At 36.7% G+C, this 25,589-nt stretch overlaps 3 protein-coding genes across 3 annotated transcripts; all 3 read right to left on the reverse strand.

Annotated features, from left to right (window-relative positions):
- Positions 11,861-15,514, reverse strand: LOC18588710. The gene is made up of 3 exons (XM_007013294.2): positions 15,279-15,514; positions 12,330-13,502; positions 11,861-12,215 (listed from the first exon to the last, which is right to left on the reverse strand). The coding sequence occupies exon 2, from the start codon at positions 13,439-13,441 to the stop codon at positions 12,386-12,388; it is 1,056 nt and encodes a 351-aa protein (XP_007013356.1). The 5' UTR covers positions 13,442-13,502; positions 15,279-15,514; the 3' UTR covers positions 11,861-12,215; positions 12,330-12,385.
- Positions 17,420-19,838, reverse strand: LOC18588711 (serine/threonine-protein kinase STY8; the record flags this gene model as incomplete). The annotated part of the gene is made up of 5 exons (XM_018126755.1): positions 17,420-18,088; positions 18,631-18,718; positions 18,807-18,929; positions 19,038-19,185; positions 19,651-19,838. Coding segments are annotated over 5 exons (711 nt in total), but the record flags the coding sequence as incomplete, so codon positions are not given.
- On the reverse strand, positions 20,202-22,941 carry LOC108663213. Its single transcript, XM_018126788.1, has 3 exons — positions 20,821-22,941; positions 20,592-20,690; positions 20,202-20,499 (listed from the first exon to the last, which is right to left on the reverse strand). The coding sequence occupies exons 1-3, from the start codon at positions 22,939-22,941 to the stop codon at positions 20,269-20,271; spliced, it is 2,451 nt and encodes an 816-aa protein (XP_017982277.1). The 3' UTR covers positions 20,202-20,268.

Raw genomic sequence — 25,589 nt, forward strand, 5'->3', positions numbered from 1 at the left:
AATAAATTTTCGTATAATTTTAATTAAAATTTAAGAAAATCAGAATATTTTACCCAAATTTTAAATTCAAATTCAAATATGCCTTTTGTTTGCCATTTTCTTTTATCTGTCTATAGAAAACCCATCAAGCTTTGGCCATTAATAAAGGTCAGGTGGTCACCTTCGTATTTTCTCTCCGAATCCCGCACTTGATTGTACTATAATTATTAATCCAAATAAAAAATGGAGGTAAAAATGCTGCACGTGGAACCCAATACTAACGCATAAATTTCCCATGTTTGAAGCCAGAAGAATTGAATTGAATTGGCTTTCTTTTTTGTTGAGTTGACAAAGTTACTGCTTCTGTCTTTCTTTTAAGAGTTATTTTTTTTAACCAAAATGGCAATTAGGAATAGCTATGATAGCATGCTTGGTTTACTAAAAAAAATAAAATAAGAATAGAATCGTCATTTTAAAAAAATAAAATAAAAAAATAATTATTATATAGATTGATTTATAAAAATGAAATAAAATAAAAATTATTATTATTACTTATTTCATTATTTGATTGTTAGGAATAATTTTAAGAATAGTTAAAAAAATCATGAATAAGTGATAAAAATACTTTTTATTAAAATTAAAATTTTTTAATTCGAATAACAAAAATACCATGATGACAAAAAAAACTCTTTATTAAAATTAAAAAATTTATTTTGTTAAAAGATAAAAATATTCTAAGTAATAAAATCAAAATATCGTTTACTATAATTAAATGATATTTTCACCAAAATACAAGCATATTTTTATTATAATTTAATAATTTTTTTATATTAAAAAATAATTAAATTTTTTATTATAATTAAACAATATTTAATATTAAAAATAAAATATACTCCATTAAATTTAAATAACACTTAATAATATTCTTTATTATATTTATTATATTCAAATAATAATATTAAATAATATACTTTATAATAGAGGAAATTGTGAGAAATAGACCTCATAATAAGGTGATTTCAGAAATAACCACTCATATAAAGTTATCTGTTTTTAGCCAAAAAGAAGCATGAGTAGACCAAAATGTCCTTAAAAACATCATTTCAAATTAAGGTCTCGATATCTCCCTCCCGCTAGAGAGAAAATAGAAATAAATAAATGCTTAGCTGTTTGAGCTCGATCATCTTTCTCTATCAACTCTCTGAACTGTCTTAACTCTACCAACTCTCTGTTGAGCACCATCATCATCAGCTCTGTTAGCTCTCTGAACTATATGAGCTTTGTCAGCTCTCTGTTGAGCACCATCGTCATTGGCTTGTGGTCTATCTCTTGGCCTCTAGCCATAACAGAGATGACATCAAGGTATGTTATTGGGTTTATTGCTGCAACACTTAAATTTCTGAATCATTTGGTGTAAATTAGAACATGGATTAGAAATATTGCCCAGAGTTGCTACACGTCATGCATCTATAACATGTGTTAGTGTTATTTTAGCGTGTCACGACATTGGTTATTTTAAGACAGTTCGTGTAACGAGTAAATAATTACACTGATTGGCGTGTCACACGCCATGGGTATTTTAAGCCAGTTCATGTAAGGACACAGTAATTATAGTGATTGGCGTGTCAGCGTTGGCGTGTTACAACATTTTACGTTATATGCATGGCGTGTTACAACATTTTAAGTTATATACATGGCGTGTTACAACATTTTATGTTATATGCATGAAGTGTTACCACATTATATGTTATATGCATGGCGTGTTACAACATTATACGTTATATGCATGGCGTGTTACAACATTTTACGTTATATGCATGGCGTGTTACAACATTTTATGTTATATGCATGAAGTGTTACCACATTTTATGTTATATGCATGGCGTGTTACGATATTTTACGTTATATGCATGGCATGTTATAACATGATTGACAAATTCTAGAACACAGCGTGTCATGTAATGTGTTAAATGATTGACAAATTATTATTGTTTTCAAAATTTTAGTGGGGTTCCAATTGTGCATCTTGTGATAAAACACAGTGGTCGGTGGGTAGATGGCATTTACAAGGGTGGTGAGTCACGAATGCAGGGGGTTAGGAGTGATTTGTCGTTTGTGGGATTGATGAAGCTGATTGAAGATGTTGTTGGGGTAAACTCAGAAATTGACGAGATTGAGTTACATACATTGATCAGTACACCCGGAGAGCTATCACAACCAATTATCAAGGACGATGAGGATGTTGCATTAATTCTGCTAGAACAGAGGAATGTTTCGGCTATGTATGTCAGCATTGAGGGATGCCAAACAAATGTTATGTCACATGAAAAAGCTGAACAACATGGTAATCAACTCAATCAAAATGAGATATACAATGCTTCACATATACTACAGCATTCGGTCCGTAACCCACAACAATGGCAATTGAAGTATGCATAAGAGTTTATGCAGCTCGGTTGACACACGACATTCACAGAACAATTGGTTGCACAATTTTGATTAGTATGTGCATCAAACCAATCAGTTACTTGTGTCCAACAAATACAACGATCGGGTGAAACTGTACAGGGTGTAATGAAATTTTCAAATGAGAATGCGACACTTGAGTACAAGACTGTGACGTTGGAGGGGTGACACTACAATGCTCGAGGATAATACTGCATCTAATGAGGGAAATGAGGATTTGTTCCTTGCCGGTGAAGATAGATTTGATGACAATTCGGATGATGGGCCTGATGAATGGCATGATGAGAGTTCAAATGAGGACTGGCTTTATGATAGTGACATTCTAATTTGCAATAATGTTGAAGGCAAAACGGAACCTGTTGAAGGTGTTGATGTAGGAGATGTTCAATGTGATGACCTCATATACAATAACCCCATCGCTGATGAGAATGGGATTTGTTCCTCTGGTACATTGCTCCATGACAGTTATCAAGAAAGGAGAAATGTAGGGATATCTCGTACGTGGGTAATTCCAAGTGCAGAAAGGTTCTCCTTCCAAACAATTACAATAGGAGTCAACATATGCTGATGATCGCTTATACAAAGGAAGAATATTTTTCTTGAAGGCTGAGTTGAAATGAGCTTTGAACATGTTAGCTCTAAAAGAGCAGTTTGGGATAAGAGTAAAAAGGTCATGTAAAGCTCGTTATGAGGTGGTTGCAAGGACAAGGCATGCAAGTTCAGTGTGCGTGCAATGAAGATACCTGAAGGAAGAGAATATTGGCAAGTTCAGACGTTCCACAAAGTACACACATGTACTGTCGATGGTTTGCAAGGGCGATTTGCAATCGTGAGTGCGAAGATAATTGGTGAACTTATGTCACACAAGTTTCAGGCTAATGGAGTAGCATTAAGACCTGAGGACATAATTGGAGAGATGAAGGTTCAGTGGGGATTGGAATGCTTGTATGATAAGGCTTGGCAAGCAAATGAGTATGCAGAGAGGCTTGTTTTCAATCCATCGGAGGAGTCATTTCAACTACTACCCTCGTATTTTTATATGTTGGAACAAGAAAATCATGGCACAGTCACTGCAATGGCTACTGATGAGGTAGAAAGATTCAAATATTATTTCTAGGCATACGAGGCTTGTATTCTGGGGTTTAAGGATGTAACACATCCTACAATTGCAATTGATGCGACACATCTGAAATGCAGGTTCAAGGGTATTCTGTTTATTACTGTATGCAAAGATGCAAACAAGTGTGTATATCCAGTTGCGTTTGGCATCAATCATGTTGAGGACGAAGACTCGTGGACGTGGTTCTTAGCAAGCTGTGTGATGCGGTTGGTTGTCCTGAAAACACTATGTTTTTTTCTATCAGCATTTCGACATTAAGAAAGCAATCTAAAATGCATACCTAGAAACGCACCACGGTTTATGCGGGTACCACTTGAAGAAAAACTTTTAAAACAAGTTCAAGCGTGACGACGTTTCTTTGATTTTCACCCTTGTTTGAGATTGTTATAAGGTTTTCGATTTCAGCAGACATATGAACCAGCTCAAGCAGATTCACGTAGGAGCCCACGCTGACTTTATGAGAATAGGCCCTGAGAGATGGGCAAGTGCCTGTTCACCGACTAGGTGATACCAAATGATGACATCCAACATTGTGGAACGTGTTAACTCATTCTTGAAGCATGTAAAACAAATTTCAATCACCATTGTGATCAAGTTCATCAGAGACATGTTCCAGTGTTGGTTCCATGACCAATACGAGGAGGCCATCAAGGTGACCACGCCCCTCAACCCTTGGGTTGCCAGGCAGTTGAGCAAATGGTTCAATGATGCACATCGCTTTGTGGTTAAACCCATCAATCGAGTGGAGTTCAAAGTTAAAGATGGGAAGATGGGCGGACTTGTAAACCTGTCCACAAAGACGTGTTCATGTTGTGAGTTCCAAACAGATTTATTGCTATGCAGCCATGCCATTGCAACAATAAGGTCAAAATATCTTTATTTCTTATTTGAACCCTAATTGACATAATATTTACATTGTGCTTGAACATTAAGTTCATTATATTTTTCAATAAATGCAAACGTGAAGCCATTAAATTCTGCGTTGACTACTATAAGACAATCATTTTAGTGGAGGGTTATGCAAGGTCCATTCGCCCAGTAGGGCATCCTAGCGAGTGGGACATCTCCCCTCATGTGAAACAAATTGTCATCTTGCCACCACCTTAGCGAGGCTAAGCGGAAAGACCTAGGAAGAGAAGGATTCCATCGGTCGGTGAAGGCAGTCGAGCACAAAGATGTTCGCAATGCAAGAGGTACGGCCATAACAGACAAAATTACCCATCACCATTTGCAGTTCCATCCATAAATTCAACACCACGAGTGCACCGAACGAAAGCATGTTCAAGTTGCAGACAAATCGGTCACACACACAACAAATGTCCAATACGAAGGACAATGTTTGAAAACGTAGGGTGTCTTATAGATGAAGATAATTTGTCGGCCTAACTAAATGTGTAGCCCATGTGCAATACCTTTTTTACAGTTTGCTCTTGCAGTATCTTACATTCATTCATATTTGAATTTTGTGTTTGTTAGTTTCCTCTTGTAGATGAGTCTTTGTTTATTTTTATTAATTTTGTAGATATATTATTTCATTATTCATTTAATTTTGTCCATTGTTTTGAGTACTGAATAGACTTGCGAAGTCCCTATACTGTTACCTCCTTTCTCACATTTTATTACGACTTGTATTAAACATTTAATGATTTAATTTAATTCCTTTCTATTTCATTTGATTTAACTTTTTATGTTCTTACAATCAAATCTCTTAAGAGATATAAAATTAATTCATCTAACTTTAGTAGCTATCTAAATCCTCATATTCAATTTGTTTTCGTAATTTTTTAATTACAACGTTTATTTTATCTTATTAATACCTCCATAAAAAACTTTAAGCCAATCACTTAACAAAATAATAATAATAATATTGTACCAAAGAGTTTACTTCAAAGGATGCAAGTCTAGAAAGAGAAAATTTTAGACTAATAAAAAACATATGATATGAAATTTATGATTAAAACACGTGACTTGACCAAACAAATTTAAAAAACTTATGGATCATCCAATCAAATTTCATCTATGAACCATCATAATTAATTTTTATTAAATTAAAATATTTTAAAAATAAAATTGAAATATAAGGACGAAAATTCTTGAAAAATATATTATGCTAAGCTGACACGTTGAGTGCATGCAGATTTCTGTGGTGACACATTGACTTCTTGCATTATTGTGGGGTGATACGGCACACCCCATCTTGTGGTGACACGCTGAGTGGAACCAGATAGTTGGCGTAACACGCTAAGTGCATGCAGATTTCTGTGATGACATGCTGACTTCTTGCAGTATTGTGGAGTGACACGGCACGCCCTATCTTGTGGTGACACGCTAAGTGGAAGCAGATAGTTGACATGACATGCTGAGTGCATGCAGATTTCTGTGGTGAGACACTGACTTCTTGCATTATTGTGGGGTGACACGACAAGCCCCATTTTGTGGTGACACGCTGAGTGGAAGTAGATAGTTGGCGTGACATGGTGACTTCTTGCTGATTTCTATGATAACACGTTGATTTCTTGTAGTATTGTGGGATGACACAGCACGCCCCATTTTGTGGTGACACGCTGAGTGGAAGCAGATAGTTGGCGTGACACGCTGAGTGCATGCAGATTTTTATGGTGACACGCTGACTTCTTGCTGTATTGTGGGGTGACATGATGAGTAGAACTAGATACTTGGTGTGACACGCTGACTTGTTCCAGTTTTTAGGGGTGACACGCCATACCCCAATTGTGTGACACGTCACGTGGTTGCAGTGTTAATTTAAAGGCACTATTTTTGAATTAAGAAAGAAAAAGTAATGTATAAAAGGTACGAATATTAAAATTAATCAAATTAATTGTATATACAAAAAATGTACAAACAAGGGCCGATATGTTCAGGGTTCGCTCTCATAACTGTTGGAAAAAATTTCTAGAGCGTATTAGCAATGCATATTTACAATCATATTCTGTTTAACTCTGATTGATTCCGATTGTAAAATATTGTCAATATACCCTATCATGAACATACCGCAGCTAACACTATCATCATGCCGATGTACTTTAGCTTTTGGCAAATGAATTTCCAATGGCATCGCTGTCAAATCTCATGTCTTTCGACGTGTTTTGTTGAAATAACCGGCTTGGTGGCAGATGATTAGCATAATTGTCGTAAGGGATGTCATCTGAGTCACTCGCACTCCATTATCCTTAGCATCTGAAGTTCTTGCGGAGTCCACCACCTTGATCGTCCACCTCACCAAGTCAATCTTCGCTACCACCCAATGCCCACTCACATTGCAAGGCGCGATGATGAAATCGACATCTTCCCATTTTTTTTCAGTATGTCGGCTTCTCACCCTCCACGTACGCTCGCAACTCATCTAGAATTTCCATAGTCGATCGGGCATCTTCAGTTGGAAATGAGGTGTGTAGCATATGGATGGTGTCCTGTGAAGCATGTATATATTAGCTTACACTTAATGCAATTAAAAACTTAGTATTTTCAGAATTGAAAAATTTTCAAATAAATTTACGAAGAATATCGTGTCAACCACGCATGCACGGGTAGTGTACAGCTTCGACTTTAGCTTTGTCATCCGCTTACAAAGTACACTGAGGCATGTGTTTATATGTTCACTACTAATTTCTTCTTTGGGATCCTCTAATGTTATGAAAAAGTCAGCCCCTTGATCCCCTAAGATCCTGACGTCACGCCTGCATATGTAACAGAATGAGTTTGAAAAGCCTTGGTGGATTAATGTTTCATTAAAAAACAATATTTGCAATGTTATTTATGAGCTTACCTCGTGCACTCATCTTTCTTGAAAGCTTCGTACGCTTCAACTGTTGTGTTCTTTATATCCCGACGGCTCAATGAGGGGACGCGTATGGGCTTATCCTGATTTGCTTGTCATTTTCACCCGTGCCTACTCAGTTGGGTCTGAAATTTATGCTGCATGATGATGGACATTAGATGACTCTAATGACGACAACCATGAGTCGCTAGCTTCAAGAGTACTCTAAGGAAGATGGTCCCCTCTTGCTGCTGCCTCCACTAATGCATCGATCTGAGGAAGATCCTCTCCTTCAGCCACAACTGAGTGAAGGTCCCCTTCACCTCCTACAGATGCATAGATTACCAGATCGACCTCCGAAACAGGGTCTCCCTCAGCACCAGTAATGTCATCGTGAATGTGCACACCAGGTTCATCATGGTGCCCATCATCAGCATCATCGAGGTCCTCACCAGCACCGTGAGATGAAGGACCGCCCCACAGAACTAGACAAATGAAAAAATCCGTTAGCTTATATAATACCACAAACCATAAACCGAGAACAAAAAATAGAACTACACCTACTAAACATAAACGACCAATATATGAGCGAAGATAGAATAACGTACCTGTGATTTTAGGTCATCTAGAATCCGAGCAATGACACGGTCCTCAAACGTTTGCATCGTCAGAGTTAATGACTGAATTGAAGCCTTCAACTCTGACATGTCTTTTTTATATCGGTGCATGATCCGTTGCAGTTGACCCTTCGTGACTACTCCGTCATTGACTCTTGTCGAATGAGTCAATTGCAATGACATATATTACTGTGTTATTCAATGATCATATATGGAATTGTTGAACATTACCTGTTAAAACTTTAATATCCTTATCGGTGGCTCGTTACCACTTTGCTGTTGAGCAAGACTAATTGGTTGTTGAGGAGCTGTGGTCGCCTCCCTCAACTACAATAACAGAAATTAATGTGTTATTCGATAAACATATGTAGAAATGTTGAACACAAACTGTTAGAACTGATCTTACCGACGGGTCGTTAGCACTGTGCGTCTGAGGAAGACCTCTCAGTGGTTAAGAAGCTGTCATCGCATGGTCCAACTGTAAACACAGATATATTATTCAATAATCACATATGGAATTGTTGAACACAAATCGTTATAATCATCATTACCGACTCCTCGTTAGCACTGTGAGTCTGAAAAGGACCTATCGATGGTTGTGGAGTTGTCGTCGCATGGTCCAACTGCAAACACATATGTTATTCGATAATCACATATGGAATTATTGAACACAAACCTTTAGAACCGTTCTTACCGATTTTTCACTGCCATTGCCATGGTTGTCACTTTCCTCCATCAACTCAAGGACCGACAGCTCATTAACGACAGCAACGGCGATGCACCTCTGCTTCATGGAACCAGTGGCTCTTTTGTGCTTCAAGTTTCTCCTCCTTTCACTTGTACCTAAACCCTAGTTTGTCCGATCCTCCATGTGCCCTATTGGCACATATTGGTGGCCCTCAGATAACGAGACATCAATGTCCACAAAATAATCCCGACGGGCCTCATTCGGGGTAGGCTCCAAGGTCTCCACTACCCACAACTACAAAATAGGGATTGTGATTAAATTTTAGGAAAAATTATTATACAAATTCATAGCAGAAATTAGTAGCTATTCACTCACCTGCTGAAATGACTCCAACATCTCAACTGCCTTGTAGAAGTCTTTTGGCTTCTGGTTGCATTGCCATCTGCACATGTGTGGGTAGACGTCTTTCAGAGCAAAGGGGGTTACTATCTTTCGCAAGGCTGGAATTGCCTCTATTGCCCAAAATTGCAAGTCAAATGTAACGATTATCATACCGTAAATGATAAACGGTTGTAACCATAAATTATTATGTCAAAAGGAAAATGAAAAATGTTACGTGACAGTACTTGTATCACCCACACGAATTCGTAAATGTTGTATCGTAAACGATCTTTTTGCACGTTCGAGGAAGGCACTTCGAACCCCTTCAAAAGGTAGTCCAAGGTCAACCTCCAAACGTAGTGACCCCATGGGAAGTCATTCCTAACATCAATGTCCTCCACCAACAACAAGAGCCAAGGCGTCACCCGTCTACGGTAGTCTTGACCAAATAAAATGTTATTCACGATCAAGATGAGTGCTGTCTTGGTTGCGTCTCCCAATCGCTCAAAGTTGCCTTTGCAGAACGTATCAAGCAAGGCTTGTAACTTAACACTCTACTGCTCGTTCTAGTATCGCGCATGAATTTCGTCCGCAACAACCTCTTACGGTCGTGTGAACACATCCAACATTCTACCAAACTTCAGTCCGATGATAAGGCAGAACTTCTGCTTTGATATGCGCGCCTTGTTTTTCCCAATGGCAAACCATAGCTCATACTCCATTGAATCTGTCACAGTGATTCGATGAATTATGATGTTATGCAGGAGACCAGCGAAGAAATAACCTTGCGGATATACGTCAAGTAGCATTCTGAAGCATGTACGCTTCACTATATCATACTCCCCTTTCTCTTGGAGGGTCTTATTGATGTAATGCAGTTGCAACCACTTACAGTGGGTGTTAATAGCGACATTAACACATGCACAACTGTCAAGATCCTCATACTGTCTGGATTGTATATGCAAAACATGGCACACATGCACAAGTTAACCTATAATGTGGTAACACGCCATGCATATAACGTATAATATGGTAACACATCATGCATATAACGTAAAATGTGATAACACGCCATGCATATAACGTAAAATGTGGTAACACGCCATACATATAACGTAAAATGTCGTAACACGCCATGCGTATCAAGTCAAATGTTGTAACACGCCAACGCTGACACGCCAATCACTTTAATTCATGTGTCCTTACAAGAACTGGCATAAAATATCCGTGACGTGTGACACGTTAATCAATATAATTATTGACCCGTTACACGAACTGCCCTAAAATAACCAATGTCGTGACACGCTTAAAACCCCAAAAAGTAATTTATCCATTACACGCCATATCTGTTGTAGTTCAAAACTTTGGTAAAACCATAAAACCGAGAAAAAAATAGTTTAAACATAACAATTGAAAAAGATTGAAAAAACACAAACATATCACACAAACCTAGCAAAAAATCAACAAACAGAAGAAAGTTTTAAAAGTTTTATTTTTAGACTGACTAATCTCTTCACTAATAACTGACATTGTTGCTGTGGTGTTGTCAAGCTTGCAAAGAAGAAAGTCGATCACTCTGGTATATTTGGGAATGAGGAATGAGGAATAAACCTTTTCACACAGACGTTTACGATTTTTGAAAAATATTTAATTAAAATGAAATGGCCTTACAATTTCCTTTATAAATATTCATTTATTGAATTCATTCAGTTGAAGTCCAATCGGTTTTCTCCTTATTTGCCTTTTTTTTTCTTTTTCAAACCATGTCGTGTCACCCATCAATTGTCATGTCGTGTCACACACTCTAAACCCTACCGTGTCACGGATTTCCATGGAGTTTGACAAACTCTAAACCCTGCAGTGTCACAGATTCCCTCCATGGCGTGTAACGAACTCTGAACGCTAGCGTGTCACAAACTCTGAAAGCTGACATCTCACAGATTCCCTCCATGGCGTGTCACAACCGTGTCACACATTCCCACCATGGCGTGTCACAAACTTTAAACCCTGCCGTGTCACTTCCTCCAACCATGTCGTGTCACAAACACTAAACCCTACCGTGTCATGGTCGTGTCACACATTCCCAACATGTCGTTTCACAAATTCTAAACCCTGCCCTGCCACAATCGTCTCACATATGACCTACTGTAACACGACCATTTCGTGTTTTGGATTCACATCTTTCTCCTTTCAATTCACCATCGTATCAAGAATTTTTAATTTCACATCATTCTCCAAGCTTTCTATTCATCACGACCGATTCCTCGTTCGATTTAATATCACTATTCTCCTATTATCTAAATGTCATATTCAAAATTTCTGAAAAACTATCTCATACAATATTATTTTGTTTTACACAAATTTCACGAAAAAAAAAATATTTTGCACAAAACTAAATATTCACAAATTCTTTACATATTTATTTTCTCATTTTTCGCCTGTTTAAGAGTGTGCTTCTACGAAGATGACTCATTAAAGATATTTTTATCTAAAAATCTATTCTTGTGACTAAAAACAATTAAAATTATCTAAAATTTATTTACAAAAACACTTTATTTTTAAGTATTAAAAAAATTCTCCTTTATAATATTTGTTATAGGTAAATAATATTTAAATATATATATATTTTTTAAATGAACTAAAAAATTTTATATCTTAAAGGAATGAGGACGAGAAAGAAAAAAATAGATTTAATATTTTTTATAAAATAATTTTTTAAATTATAAAAAATATATTTAATCTAATCAACTTTTTTTTTATTCTCAACAATTTGAAATAATCATTACAAAAAAAAACCTTGATAATGACTATTTAAACTTCTCTTAAAATAATTATTCTGAAAAATAACCATTTCATTGAACTAAATATAACTTCCTTTCAAGAATAAAAATAATTCTCCCCGACCAAACATGCCCTGAACATCATCCCAGTTCTCAAAAGAACCAGAAGAAACAACTATCCCTCAACGGTTCAAAGGAAAACCTTGAGATTATTGCAGCCACAAAAGACAGAATATGAAATTGCTGCGCAAGAAAAAGTAATACTGATTGATTTAAGTTCCCAGATACATTAAGATTTTACTTCACTCATTTAATACCATCCAACAACTCGGACCAAATTTGTTCCACGCTATGCGGAACAGATACAGACGCTCTACCAATACACATCAAATCCTCTCCGTCCTATCTGAAACACAAAAAACAAAGTCAGTTCAGATATATTCTTATAATCTTATCAGCCATACCAAAAGGAACAAAGCAAAACAAGTCCGAGATGAAGATTAATAAGGGTAACACTTACGATTTAAACTTTCACATTCAAACAATAAACAGATCCCTTTAAAGATACAATTACAGTTATGGTTGATTGTCAGGAGTTGTCCATCGCCTTACACGGAGCCTCCAAGGAAATGAACCACCATCTGAAGACTCATTGTCCTCGTCTCTGGTTGATCCAGTGTCCCCATCATAGCTTTCCCCCCAATGTCTGGTAGATGTCCTCCTAATACTCATATGAGCTCCCGCCCTTGAGGTGCCAGACCAGCTGCTGCTCCTAGGACTAGACCCTGGTCGAAACACTCGAAAAAGGAAAAATACAGTGAGCAAACTTCCATCATCAATTGGCGAATTGCTGTCATCAGCCCTCTCCTCCCCAAATGAAGATTGAAGTGTGCTGAGCAAGTCCCCAAGATCTCTCTGGCGCTCCAACCTCCTCCAATTTCGCTGTCGCTCAGGGTCCGCCTCTGTTGGACGCACAGAAGGGTGCTCAAGCCTTGCATGCTTCCTCAGGTCTTTATAGGCACCAGTAAAATTACATGTCTCAGAGGAACAGCTTCTAGATTTGGCATTCATGAAATGACGGGCAGGCTCTACAACAACCCAATCTTTTATCTCACCACGACATAGAGGGCACACTAGTTTTGACAGAACCTGATTCTCACATGAGACAGTTGATGGGGTGGAGGGCCCTTCCTCACTTCTTGCAGAAACTTCCTCACTTCTTTCTTCCTGCAAATCAGTGACAGTTGAGTCTGAAGTTGCAGTTGCAGCTGGAGCTGGTGATAAGTTTGTGGTTGCAAGTTGGGCTCCTTCTTGTTGAGGATCTTGTGGTGTTGTTGCTGAGCTATCTGCAAATGACTTGCGAAACTGATCAAAACAGTTAGAGTGGCGATAACTTGTATCGCACATGTATGGATGGCAGCCCTTCTCATGGGAAGAACATATGAGGAGAATTGCATTGTGAGGATGCTCCATGCAGACAGGGCACCTGGCTTCTTCCCATTCCTTTAGATTCTCCTCAGTTTCTGAAGGGAGTTTTGGCGAACATCGGCGACTACAGCTGGTGCTACATGAAAAGGGAGATCTCCTATACCTATCAAAAGACACGGATCGATCTCTTCTCTCCTTTGGCATGATGAAATCTCTAATGTACCAACCGTAATGCTAAATGACTGGACCTTGGAAAAGGCAGAAACTGAATGATTGAAAATACAAAACATAAGATCAACATTTGTTTTTACATACAAAGGATAACATTCAGCAAAAGATGAAATGAGCCAAGCTTACAACTATAATAAAAGAACAAACAGAAACCCAAAAGTACAGATATAATGTATGAATATGGAAAAATCAAAACTTCACAAATATCACGTAGATGATCAAGGGGGAAAAAGATGGAAGATATTTTATATTTAAAAGTGAATTTGCACGAAATCAGATAAGCTCTAGCAATAGCAGATTGATGTCACATAAAACAGATTCTAAGGGCCAAGTAGTTAACATTCAACAGATCTATAAATGAGAAACAATTTTGTTAGGTAACATTGTGGCAGAGATTCCAGGCAATCTAGGGATTAGTCCACCATTTGTTTTTAGAATAGAGACCACTCCCATGGCATCATCCTTACAAGGCTAACGTTGCGAGAACTGGGACCTATAACAAAGATGAAAACCATCAATGGCTGCCAGTGGCATAAGCAACAGAAGGAAGCACCCATATTTAAGACAATGGCAATGCTGTTGGGCGAAGGTAAAGAAGTCATCTGCATTGCATCAATGGCATACTTATTTAAGTACTGCTTCAACGCAAGATTATGGTGAACATAATCTAATTTGCTCTCCAACATCAATATCATTCTTTCATAGAAATGATAGATCAATACCAATATTAGTCCTCCATAAAACTTGAGAAGAACTCCTAAACCATGGACAAATTCCCAAAATTTCAACCAGACACACATCATTAGGTTGGTTCAAGAAAAATCCTACAGGATGTAAACAACTCAAAATAGCCTAAAATCTAAACCACATCAATTCATTTGCAGCACACCCCCCGCCAACCTGCTTATTTTAGCCTCATCTGGCACCATATCTTAAGCTAAATCAAGACACTATGAGAGCATCTTATTACAAATTCACAAGGCCTTCTTACAAAATTTAGCAGATAGTTCTCTCCTGCAATTATAGCTATAGAACTCACTTTGAAAACCTAATGCTGTTTTCCATCTTTGCTTCTTTGGGTCAAACTACTGTCTCATACTAGCACGCATAATTGCTCTCCTTCCTTACATAAAACCACACTTCTTTGAAACAACCAGAACAGGATAAAAAATCCATGAACAAAGCAAGTGCCAGCATAAACCCAAATTGCCAAAGTATCCACCATTATATCTTCTCACATATCTATATTTTTTCAGCCAAACAAGATCAGACCGGCATACAGAATTGATCAATTCTCAACACTGAAACTCAACTTTAAGAACATTTCAATTATAACTAACAACAATAGCAGTGAACATTGAAACGCTTAACTTCACATTTCATAGTATAAGGTCCTCAATTCAACTCTTCTGGGCTCATTTTCCAGCACCAAATTAATTCCATATGCAAACAGATTATAAGTTTAATTCAAGGGGGAGATAAATCGAAATTAAAAAAAAAAGACAACAATACTGGAGGCAGTAATAACCTAATGGATAAAATTTCTTTGAGTTCCAACATTAACAAATTAAACTAATTTCAAATACACCAAAAATTTAAGCTCAGAATCCTCAGCCCCTCCCCCCGCCCCTAAAAAAAAGTCTTCCAAAAATTAAATAAATAAGCGCAAACGAACTGAATAGAATCAGAAACTGTTAAGAACCCGATCCAGGAAGAAAAGGATTGGAATCGATAAGATCCAGATGAAATCTGAGCCTTCGAAACGCGAAAAGAAACGAAAATTAAGAGAATTTTCGAATTAGGTAATTACCAGCAACTTCAACTTCGAGGCTTCGATAGAAAAAACAAAGTGACTTCCGATTTGAATTGGGGGCTAAGATCCTTTAAACGAAATCGAAATTTTTTCTTAAAAACATACAAACAGATTAAGTTTGGCACGTAGGGATTTCAAAGAGGGGAGAAATGAAGAGGAAAGAGAAGAGGCAGCCTTTTCTAGGGCTCTTTCGAGTCTCTTTCTTGTTTGAGCTCGAAAGAGAAAATAAAAATAATAATAATACTAATGTGTTGGAGAAAAGCTAGGGGCATCTTGCATAATGGGAGGAAGCTGACGTGGATACCCTGGGTTCGCTAATTTTTTATTTTCGAAATTTGAATGATTAATTTTTAAGTCGGCGCCGTTTCGGAATGGACGGAGGATGACTTACCAGCACGCGCGCTCTTGGCGTCTATTGAAGGTCACTATTCAGTTCAAATTCTAAAAGGAAAAAAGATTTTTCTTCTCTTTTTCAGTTTATTGACCTTCTTTTCTTATTTACCACTAACCTTTAAGCTGAGGTTTTGTGGGCACAGCTGTTCACTCGCTGGCGGCTCCTGCGCTTAACATTTGTGTAAGAATTTTGCAGACCTGTTGAATTAGGGATGTATTATTTTTTTCTTATCATTTTTTTATTAATAAAATTTAGAAAGTATAATTAGCATTTTTACGATATATTGATGCCGCGCGTGGGGCTTGTTCTTAACTCGTTGGTGTAACCAAGGAGAACCGGACAGGTCCTCGCTGTTCAATGGAGCCAAGGAAAAAAAAAGGGAAGAAAAGAAATTAACAAACAAATAAACAAAAAACACACAAAAATGGGTTAAACGTACTTAAGTCTAAAACTTTGACATTTATTTTCTATGTCATTTGGACCATGATTCACGTAATTATGTCATTTATTTTCTATGTCATTTACACGAAAATGCAAAAGAGAAGTTCAATTGAAAGTTCTTAAAGGTGAGGTAAAATACTCTTTAAATTTTGGTCATAGTTTTACAATAGTCTATTAATATTTGAAATAGACAATTCGTTTTAAAAAAATATATTTCCTTACATACATAAGTTCAACCATTGATGAAGTCAAGATTTCAAATTTAGAAAAGTAAAAGTAAAAAATTCAATATTTGAGGAGATGAAATGTTAAAAAAATAACAATAAAATTATAAAATTTTTAAACAAAATAATGATAAAATTATAAATTTTTAGAAGTTTGGGGGGACGGGGCCCCTACTAGCCCCTCTCTCCCTCCGCCTCTGAGTCTAATATTAATTAATTGTTAATGTTTTCGTTAGTTTAATTACATGATAATATTTTTCAAAAAATTTTATTTTTTATTAATTTTAAAAATTATCACACTATGTAAATTATAATTTTTTATTTTTTAAATTTTTTTCTCTCTTATTCAAAAAAAAAATTCTCTCTACTCTACTCTTTTCTAACCAACCACCCCACGGTCGAATTTGACCGGAGAGCATCAGATCATACCAAATTGCTTCGAATCTGGTGAGCGCGAGACTTGTGCTTTCTTGGAGGGATATGATTGAATCTGTCATTCCACGACCAATTCTGATCACAAAGTGGCCGTTCATTGTCAAGGAGCATTGTCGGCCGACCTAAGAGAAAAGAAAATAATGAAAAAGAGTAGAGAAAGAAAAATGATATTTTAAACATTTCACATTTACTTGTTAATGTCGTGTTCACACTTTTAGAACGGGCTGTTTATTTTGAACACTAACAGATCAACATAGAACTATGATTAAAACTTTAAAATTTCATAATATTTTCTGTGTCATTTAAACTAAGATTTACCGGTTGAAAGTCTAATTGAAAGTTCTTAAAGAAAAATTTATATTAGACTAAACCAGCAAAATCCACTGACAGTTGTAAAAAGATGTATGATTGAGGTTAACTTATGCGCCATAATTTGGCACGTCCTGATGAAAGTATTAACAATGATAATACATCAAACATAAATTGGCATAAGAATGAACAATATTAAGTAGATTTCCTTTCCATAAAGTTTCTAAGTACCATAAATGTATGCCACATGCCACGTTATCATTTCAGAATTCCTTGTTAAAAGGAACCTTGAATCAAGATTGCAATGAACTTCATACCATCAGGATTTATCCACCTCAAGAAACACAACATACAGATTGCACTTCTATTTCGACATCAAACTATTATTAAGGAAACACTTCAAGAAAATCACGATGAATACAAGAAAAAGGGGATGAAAACAAAATCCTTGAGCCACTAGGAGAAAATAGCTCAACAACCTGGCCTCTGTAAACAGTGCATTGCCATCTCTAGCCTTGACAAAAAAAAAATATTGCAAGCTATCTAAGGCCTTGCCCTGTTCCTTAGTTAAAAGGTTACCATTCAATCTGAAATAGAGAAGCTCTACTTTCTAAACTCAGCTAGTACATACACTTGCTATGTTAACACGCCGGTGACTGCAAAAATAGATTTCACCTGGCTCGAAAATCCCTACAGAAAGGGTTATCATCACGCTAGACATGACAGTGGACGGCAAACTAATCGCATCTCACTCTGCCATGTTCTTGGCAACTCTAACCTATTTACCATAAAGAGCAAAACACCAATGGTTTGCCCTGTGGCTCAGCCTTGCTGTAATCACTAAATTTTCATGGCTGCTGACATGGTATGCAACTCTTTGGCGATCTCTGAGAAGACAGGCCTTGAGTCAAGATCAGTTGACCAGAACCTCTCCATCAATGATCTCCATGCTGGGTCACACCAGCTAGGGATTTTAGGTCGAAGAGTGACCTTGATTATACCAGCTGAATACAACATAAACAATGTGATAAGCGTGTGTGTCAAAAAAAAAAATGAAGTACTTCAAGTAACAATAATATCCTAATAGCCATTAGTATAAACCATGAAGATATAGCAGCTTTCTTTGACTCCACACTCAACTTATCCTTGAGAAACCAAAACCGGATGAATACAGCAAAACAATACAAGCTACTTGACAGAATTGATTTAAAAAAGAAATACCAAACAACACTTACATCCTGCTCTTCTATGTGAATTTCTGAACATATAACAGATGTCGAAGAAAATGAATAAAAAGGGAAAGCTCTGGGGATCAAGACTATGAAATGGAAGGAGAAAGTACAATAAGGAGACACCCATTAAAAACTACAGAAAAGGGAATGAAAGAGAGGCATTGCAACAAATAGAATGTGATGACCAGGACTATCGTAAATACCAAACTTGCTCACTAGATATGCATTCAGAGAAAGTCTTGAGTAGTATTGATTAATTAGTGCCAGTAAATATAAATTTATCTGGCTAATAGGATAGTCTAGTTAAATTGTACCTAATACTTCCTCTGAGTGCAAATCAGCGTAAGGTTCCTCTCCGGTTAAGAGTTCCCACATGACTATTCCAAATGAGTACACATCAACCTGCATTCAAGCATAGATAAGTATTCAGGACATCCATTACATTATTGAAGACTAGTGTAAAAGATAATCAATTTGTTAACTATCATACCTTCTCTGTTACCATGTTGTTCTTTGTGTTCAGAAGCTCTGGTGCCATCCATGGTATAGTTCCTCGAACTCCACCAGAGATGAGTGTCTTCTGTTTAATTTTTGATAAGCCTAGATCACCAATCTGATTGAGAAAGGAGGAAATTTAAAATTTGTTCAAGTGAAACAGTGACATTTTAACTGATTAAAGGCTAGCAAATAATTGTTACCCAAATGGAAGAACTGTAGCTACCTTGCACATTGGTTGGTGAGGATCACGCATATTAACAAGGAAGTTATGAGATTTTAAATCAAAATGAACAATGTTCTTCTCATGTAGATATTCCATCCCAAAGGCTGCATCCATGGCTATTATTAACCTCCTTCGGCGATCAATAGTGCTGCAAATCAGACAACATGTAATTTAGAGAAAGCAAATGCAAATACTTGCTGCATAAGACAAACTTCAATTGATGCTACTCAAATGGCAGGTATCAAAAAGAGATTTCAACAACCAAAAATATGATATGAGGTTTGCAAATCCACTACCATGTGATGTTAATCTGAAAATTTGCCATTCTCCTTATTGAATATAATACTACTGCTAAATGAACCCGTTTTAGGGGTCTCTAGTTTTCTGCCAAATTCTAATAGGCATGAATATAGTCAATACTAGGAAGCCATTTAGAGCTATAATGTGAAGTATATGCTACATCAATTCATAGAGAAAAAATAATAGGGGTAGCATGAACAAGAAATCAATCTACGTGCTTCTGCAAAGAATCCAAGATACTTTGGATAAGAGAGGCAAATAAGATATATTCTTTTCAATTTTATATTTGAAATAAGATTGTAAAATGCCATACCGATCTTTTCTTCTCAGAACTTGTTTCAGGGAGCCATTCACCATGTACTCTACCACAGTAGCCAAACTCGTCAAAGGGCCATCTGTAACTACACCATAGAATGCCACTATATTTGGATGGTGAAGCTGACCTAGAATATATGCTTCCCTCCAGAAGTCAGCAACCTGATTAAAATCAAACAAAAAGTTTCATCCCTTTATCTATTTCTCTTATGTTTCCAAAACCAAAAACATCAGCTATACTAACTAATTACAGTGAAAGGAATATGAGTTGAAGATTTCTAGCTTGACAGGAAAAACTTGTGAGCGGACCATCAGTTCTAAACAAATCAATGGGCAAGGGCGACTCTGATATTTATAACCAAGTGTGTCCAGCACACACATGACACATGCAAAATCTTTACTATAGTCAAGAATGCTTCCTAAGTCACATAGGTTAGCACAATACTGTAATTCAAGAGCAATAACAAGAAATCTGTATTTGTAATTACTGGATTTATGACATATTAAATTAATCAGAGATATCAAATCAGGATCAAATTCTTTGAAAAGATGAATAATCATTGGAAATGATCAAGTTTCAGAAGAACAGTACTGCAGAAATAACTCTATCAGATGATCACATAAACATTAGAGATGACCAATCGGAGAAAGTTGCACAAAAGCAGTACTGTAGAAATGTCTTATGGATATTTTCCAATCGCTCCTCCTCCACTGAACCTTCGGAGAAGCAACTTGGCTTTAACCTCTTAATTGCAACATCAGACCCCTTCCATTTTCCATAGAAGACAGTTCCATATGCACCCGCACCAAGTTCTTTTATGTATTCCAAGTCTGAACTCTTAATAGTCTGCAGAGCAAGATAGAAATACATTATCTTTATATTATTTTCACCTCCAGAGTGGTAAAAGAAAGAGAAACTATGCATGTTTGACAGAATACCTGAAGCTCTCTAGTAGCAAGATGAGTAAAAAATGCAGTCATGCCACTTGAGATTCTTCCAATCACCTTAAAGCATTTTCTACCTTCGTTAGCTTCTTTCTGAAAAATTTTAATTGGGGAAAAAGAGAGTGAGAATGTACGTAACCAAGGCCAAGGAACTATCACAAATTATTTTCTTCCTTAATCATAAATTGTGCAGTAATAGAGAAAAAGGATCATTATGTAATACCTTTTCATCAATTTTTAAATCAGATAGAAGGTCATGTTGCATTGCTTCTACTTGGATGTGATCCTTTTCCAATCCATCCATGTTCTTGGGTGAAGGATTAGATCCGTTTCCACTTGATTGATCAACTTGAGGGCCTTTGTCGATCTGCACTTCATCCATGAGATCTAAAGGCTTTGATTGAGGCGTGATCAAGGCGTCAGAAACATTGTTGCTACCATGAGAAGAATGGGCACGAGGTTGCACTCCTTTGGATAATGACAATGAAAGGTTACACAAAAGATCAACTGAAGATGCAACTTCACCTTGCAAATTATGAGTGCCATCGCCATCCTTATAGTTGCTTTTTACATTCTTACATGCTTCTGCATCAGACAACTGGGTATTGCACACGAATTCTTTTCCATTGCTATAGCCCATATCATTTGACAAGGCAGAGTTTGTACTGACATCTTGTGAATCAGCAGCGGATCGGCTGCTCTGAAGATTGCAGTGAATTGGTTCACAAAATATGGGTGCTGCATGGCAATTCTCAAAGGGAGTCCGATAGGGAACTTCAAGCCCATGATTCTGTCCAACCATGAGATATTGTTTGGCATGCATCATTTTTATACCAGGAGTTGGACCATTACTATCATTATTGGTAAATAGAAATTGACTACCTATGCTAGCCCATGCACTGTAATAAGCTAAATGACATGCCTTGGGATTTGAATATTCATATCGAAAATCAGGATCACTAAAACCAGGATTCATCATGCTTGCCACCTCTAATGAGGCATGCTCAGGAAGACCAGGCGAAGGCTTCCACAAACTTGAGCAGCATGACCTCAAAAAATGCCCTTGCTTTGAGATGTTGGAATTTGGTTTTGGCCCAAGATAGAATTTCCCACTTGAAAGCCTTCCATCCAGTTTAACAATTCGATGGTACCTTAACCCCAATAGGTTGTTCCTATGATTCTGGAAATAGTATGGATACGTCCCCTGATTACTGATACTATTCTTGCTGAACTTATGGTTCCGGAGCACATTCTGAAAACCCCACGCTGCCTCTCTAGCTTTTATACTATAGGGACTTTCAGCCCATGGATTGTTGTAATATACTGGTTCCAGATGAGTGTTCACTGGATTAGAATTAGCAGCCCATGGCATGATGTTCTCTGTATTAAAATTACTCAATGACCCTTGCTCACTGTTCCATAAATCATGCTTAGCATCAAAACCATTACACATTGAAATCACACCAGAATTATTTGGTGGCTTTAAACCCTGTGACGCTGCATCAGGCTGACCTGAAATCCCAAGTCCATTACATAGAACACCACTTGATTGCCCTGGCAGAAATTGCATTGAACAATTATTTTCCACACGCAGATTTCCATCCCTAGGTTTCAATGGACACATCTGAGACCTCAAATTTCTCATTTCACAATCTAACAAGTTTTTTCCACATGGGTCTTCTTCACTCAGAAAAACTCTTCGTTCCTCAGACCCTAAATCGGGAAGTGGGTAATCAAACTTTTGATTCTTACCACAAGATGCTAATCCCTTTCCACTCTCATTAACATCGAAAACCGAAACACCCTGAATTCCACCAATTCTACCCGTCTGTTTAGCCAATAACTGCTGTTTCAAAACCATTTTTCTTAAAGAATCATCACCGTACCTTAAACCATTACCACCATTCCCCACATTCTTTGTCACTTTATCATCAACCTGACCCTTATAAAAATGCCCTTCAAGCCCATTACTACAAACAAAAACCCAAAGCCTTGCTCTCTTACCGTACAACTCCAGCTTCTCGTACTCTTCCACCATGCACTTGACATCCTCATTCGATTCTATCACGACCAAACCCCTGTGCACATCCACGTAAGCTACAGCCACCTGGTACTTCAACCAAAAAGACATTACGTTTGGACAAAGATCCACAATCTTTGCCCGAAGTTTCAAGAACCCAATGTTTCTATCAACGGATATAATACGAGTCTCGCCACCAGTATAACGAAGCTTTCCAGAAGGAGGTCTGGGGTGGAATGCGCCATTGAAACTGCAAACAAGCTTGAGTTTTCTTGGTGGGTTTGAGCAGTTCTTGCGAAGACGAGAAGGAGAAGACTCTTTCATGTATACAAAAAGGAAAAAAGAGAGATGGGCTATGTAAGTTGTTGCAGAAAGAAAAAGTGTTAGTATTTTCTTGGACTTTGCTCTGAGTTTTATTTTATTTTTTCCTTTTTTTTTCTTTCAAGTGTACTTGTGTCTGCATCAGTTTGAGTGATTTATAGTTGAGTGTTTGTGGCTTCGCCCTTCAGGTTGGGTGGAATTTACAGGTTTGCCATCATTCTCAGGTTATATATTGTTGTTAGGATGTGGAGAGAGATTCTTGGATAAATTTGTTATTCGCGTAAGGTACTAAATTTAATGTTTGGTTCTTTTTTGGGATTTGGCCCTAAGATTTATTAAATATACAACAATGCCCTTCTAACCCCTTTCTTTCCTATGATTTCTTTCCTTTGTAGCTTAAGTTTGATGATTCTTTAACAAAATAAACTTGGGTAAATTCCAAAAAAAACCCTCCCCAAATTCTCAAAGTACACAAACCTGTTCTCTGGTTCCAAAAAATTCACTCCACCCCATTGACTACTAGCATCATTGACCAGCCTGTTAAGCTTAATGCCACGTCATATGAACTACATACGGTAAAAAAATGTCCTTCCCTCTTCCATGATGACCATGCATCCATCACCCTTTTTTTTTCTTTGGTTTTATCTTCATTTTTCCTTTTCTATTTTCAGATCTTCATTGCTCACTTAACTCTCTGCTTATTTAATCATGTCTTTGCTTGCAGCTTCTCACTGCTGACTTGCTTTCTTGTTGCCACCGCCAGGCCTTACCGCCAATTTATGGATAATCTTTAGTAAGTAAGAGATGAATGGAGAGTGAGGAAACGTGATGACAATTTGTATTTGGATAATTTTAACTCGTGTTTGGCCGTCGAGGAAGTGAAGGAAAATGGAGAAGAGTACGAGGGTCTATTGCAGTTGAGGGTCTAAATCGATTAACGGGGATTAATAGTCAATAGGGTCAAGTCAAATTTTGAGAGAAGAGTTCCTGCGGTTTGAAATTTTAGAGAATGGGGTTTTGAAATTGTTAAATTATACAATTAATTTTTATACTTTATAAAATTGTTAGTATTTGTACAATTAATCTCTTTACAAATATTCAGCATTTTCTCCATGTCAACAATGATCACATTAGTATTTTCACCACTTTAGTAAATGTTACCTTACCATAAATTTGTTGTCGGTCCAATCAATGCCACTCGATATGATTAATGTCATGTCAGCACATATATTGTCAATGCCACATTAACAAAAAAAAGTGGCATGTTCTCTCTTTTAAGTTTATGTCAGTTCGATAAAAATGTTATGTCAGCATACTAAAGGTGTTAAGATTTGAATTGAAATTAATAAATTAAAAAAGTAAAAAATTTAATTTTATAAATTATTATGTATAGATTAAATCTATATATATTTTTAAAATAATAATTAATTATATAATTTAACAATTTAAAATTCACCTTGAAGACTTTGCCTACTAACAAGCCAAAGGGATTTTGGTTCACAAAAAAACACCCTAAGGGCTACTCATCTCAAAATTCTTAAATACTTTTGTATTTATTCAATATAGATTTTTATATTTGTTTTTAACAAGGAAATGTTCTCTTGTCTACTTTTGATTTATCGTTGAAATCCATATCTCCTGACCAAACAAGAATCTTTTTGTAAAATGAGGTTGTTATTAATGGAGGACACGAGAGAAAGACTTTGAAGTTTAAACTACCCAAGGAATCAAAATGAACAAACCAGTTAGGTATGGCAGAAAAATTTTCACTTAATACGTGATAATAATATATTTATAGTTTACCTTTCTTTTTTCTAGGAGTCAGAGTTAATGTCGGTCCAAATTTTATACTAACAACTTTTAAAAGATGAAACAATTGAGATTAATGCAAGAACGAGGTCAGGCATATGTTCTGATTCTGTGGAACATGAATAATTCCCTTATTTCCTTCGTGAATTTAATAGAATTACACCATGTTCATCCGGATGTGCACTGTCCAGACTGACACGTTACATCAAGGCGTAAGATAGCATCTCAACCTTGTAATATCGTAAACGTCGCCATCAAGTTTTGTCATATTCCGACATTCCCCATTTTGACCTTTCCTCCCATTTACGTGGACCACTAAGATTTCACCTGGAATCAACAGAAAGGAATTACTCCTTTTCGATCCCCTTCGGTGACAAAAGGTTGACAAGCTGAGCTTCCAGGATTGGGTGTTCTCAGGTGTAGACAGGATCCACGTCATACAACCATCGAATTGGCGCCACGTAATCCCGGAAGGATGATCATCCGTCTTAGATTGTTATTGTTTGGGCCCGAAATAGGTTGATCACACAGAGTATGGGATGATGGGCCGCAAGCATAATATAATGGAGCCTGCCCTACGTGATTGTTGAAACCAGCCAGGAATGAACTTGCCTTTTCCCTTTTCCTTTTTTTTTTTTTAAATAGTTAGAAGAATAAAAATTTAACCGACATTTCTTTCTTATTTTTTAATTTTTTAAATTATTATTTTATATATTATAGGGTTGCATATATCTTTTATTAAGATAACTTTTACTATTTTAATAAATGAATATAATAAATAAAAATATATATAATAATATCTTAAATTCTACTTATGAAATTTAAAAACTCAATCAACCATC

This window comes from Theobroma cacao, chromosome 9, assembly GCF_000208745.1.
Source record: "Theobroma cacao cultivar B97-61/B2 chromosome 9, Criollo_cocoa_genome_V2, whole genome shotgun sequence".
Classification (NCBI taxonomy): Eukaryota; Viridiplantae; Streptophyta; class Magnoliopsida; order Malvales; family Malvaceae; genus Theobroma; species Theobroma cacao.

Bases quoted from the DNA above. Each gene is read 5' to 3' on its own strand.
- LOC18588710 (XM_007013294.2), bottom strand. From the start codon at position 13,441: ATGCCAAAGGAGAGAAGAGATCGATCCGTGTCTTTTGATAGGTATAGG.
- LOC108663213 (XM_018126788.1), bottom strand. From the start codon at position 22,941: ATGAAAGAGTCTTCTCCTTCTCGTCTTCGCAAGAACTGCTCAAACCCA. The intron at 20,691-20,820 runs GTATTACATAAT...AAAATTTTTCAG, and splicing joins ATTTAAAAATTGATGAAAAG to AAAGAAGCTAACGAAGGTAG. The intron at 20,500-20,591 runs GTATTCTGTCAA...CTTGCTCTGCAG, and splicing joins TTGCTACTAGAGAGCTTCAG to ACTATTAAGAGTTCAGACTT.